This window comes from Syzygium oleosum, unplaced genomic scaffold, assembly GCF_021117445.2.
Source record: "Syzygium oleosum isolate NSW1041296 unplaced genomic scaffold, Sole_v2.1 Sole_v2.19, whole genome shotgun sequence".
NCBI classification, from domain to species: domain Eukaryota; kingdom Viridiplantae; phylum Streptophyta; class Magnoliopsida; order Myrtales; family Myrtaceae; genus Syzygium; species Syzygium oleosum.
Genome location: NW_026607503.1, coordinates 6,288,157 through 6,290,250, shown reverse-complemented (window position 1 = coordinate 6,290,250; position 2,094 = coordinate 6,288,157). Strand labels below are relative to the sequence as shown.

Sequence of the window (2,094 nt, the reverse complement as noted above, 5' to 3'; positions counted from 1 at the left end):
TCGACCATCCTCCGTGACATGACCGGTTCTGATGTGGATAATTTTTTACATTTTTCTTCATTTTTTTTATAAATTTTTTGATTTTTTGATTGCCTTCTTCCATCTGTCGGTCGCTAGATGCCGGCCATGCCATGTGAGACAACCGATGTCTATGCCAGCAATTTCTGGTCAAAATTGATCGAAAGAACTATATTGACAAATCGTCAAAATATTTAAAATTAAATTGGCTAAATTAAAATATATATGAATAAATTGACATCCATATGGTAGTCTATGACTTTTTTGGTAAATATTCCCTGTGAACCTAAACAAACCAGCGTATTCCAAGCCGCTTTTTGAATCAACACCTTGCAACTTCTTCTGGTCCCTTTTGTTTTTTTGTGACTGGTAGTTTATATACGCATTTTTGCTGACCGACCTCTAACCTCTGTTTGAAAGGTCAAGTCGAACAGTCTTCGGTTTCTAGAGGAAGAATTTCCTCCACCCGGCTGCTTCCAAATTCAATCCCCTCTCGCATCAACCAAACCCCGTATATACCGCTCAATTCTCGTTTTCACAACTACTAAACAACTGCACACAAAATTACATTGCTCGGCCACCAACTCACCGTATCATGGCACAAGAACTCTGGTCCATCCCCAAACCCTACAACCCCATGCCCGAGTTCTTTGAGTTCCGGCTCTTCCATATCCGCATCCAGGGGTGCGACATCGACCTCTCTCCCCCCTGCCTCACTCTTTGCTACGTCGTGTATGAACCCTATCAACACCTTGAGATCAATAGCACCAAATCGAACAACTGGTTGGGGTATGGCTGGTCGGGGTCCATGCCCCTTCACCAGACCCGCATCGACCAAGAAGGGTCAGCAGTCACATACGCAAGCATCGACTGTGTCAAAATCAATGAGTATGGCGTCGAATGCGAAATCTTTGACGGGGACCTGGCGGTGGCACTGGCAAGCTTAGGAATGTGGTGGTGCGACTTGAAGGCGATGCAGGAAATGGGGTTGGAGACGGACATGATTTTGAAACCTAGGTTCACCCTGCAGTTGTGCCCACAGTTGCCGCTTCCGGAGTTCATAAAGAGAAAGGAAGGGGTTTCGGTGCATCCATCAATGGAGGTTTACATGACCGGATGCTGCGGAGACGACGTGCCAGAGGCAATTACTAGGACCAAGCCGATAATTTATGATTCCGAAAAGGTTACTTAATTAGCCCAAGGGATCCTCCATTTTAGTAACGACGACAGGTAGTCACAAGTATTAATTAATGGGTCGTGCAGCAAAATAGAATTTGAGTCGAGCACTTCCAATTTGCTGCGAAACATTACTATTCCCAATTGTCATTAAAAAGTTCTGGATTTGGTCGATTTGAACAGCATAGCATAAACTTTAGCTTGTCAAAAGATTAGTTTGTAACAATCCAGTTATCATTTTGCGAATAATTGTTGGATTGTAATGTGTACTAAAAAGTCTTTGTACTAACTTTGTAGTTAATCCACCATTTGGGCCATAACTTGATGGATTAGTTGTTAGATGGGCCTAGGAATTGCGACTGAATGAGCACACGAAAATTTAAAGTTTATACAGGCCTCGCATCCAAAGAATTATAACTATAATCCCATGCCCAAACCAACCAGTTTACCCTAAAACTCAACTCTTAGGTTGCGTTTGGAAGCCCGGATTTGAATCCGAATAAGATAACAAATTATCATATCCGGTGTTCAGTGATGTTCTTCGGACTGGATAAACTTGGATACATCTGGATAAAATGCCGGATCTGAAATCTGGCCTAGGGAGTGAGATAGGACCAAATTGGATATAAAATTTTAAAATAACTAAAAATTCATATTTTATCTTTTAACGGAGTGATAAAATGACGCTTAGCATATTGCTTCACCGGCAACGCTCGCCCGAGGACCATCACCAAAATTACCGATCATTGTCACTTTTGACCATTGCACGATCGCCGTCATCTCCGACCATGTTGGTCATCATTGCCGGCCGGTGATCGTGTTCCGACGAGTAAGGGTGAAAAGGGGTCTAAAAATGATCGTTGTGCCAGGTTTGCATAAATCATCCTTTCCACCCTAATC

The 2,094-nt window shown here is 42.8% G+C and overlaps 1 protein-coding gene across 1 annotated transcript; it reads left to right on the top strand.

Moving 5' to 3' along the window:
• The first annotated feature begins 613 nt into the window (after nucleotides 1-613).
• LOC115673968 (uncharacterized) lies at nucleotides 614-1,210 on the top strand. Its single transcript, XM_030596228.1, has one exon. It carries the CDS (start codon nucleotides 614-616, stop codon nucleotides 1,208-1,210), a length of 597 nt encoding a protein of 198 aa, XP_030452088.1.
• The last annotated feature ends 884 nt before the right edge of the window (nucleotides 1,211-2,094 follow it).

Excerpts from the sequence above, each read along its gene's own strand:
- LOC115673968 (XM_030596228.1), top strand. The coding sequence starts at position 614 with ATGGCACAAGAACTCTGGTCCATCCCCAAACCCTACAACCCCATGCCC.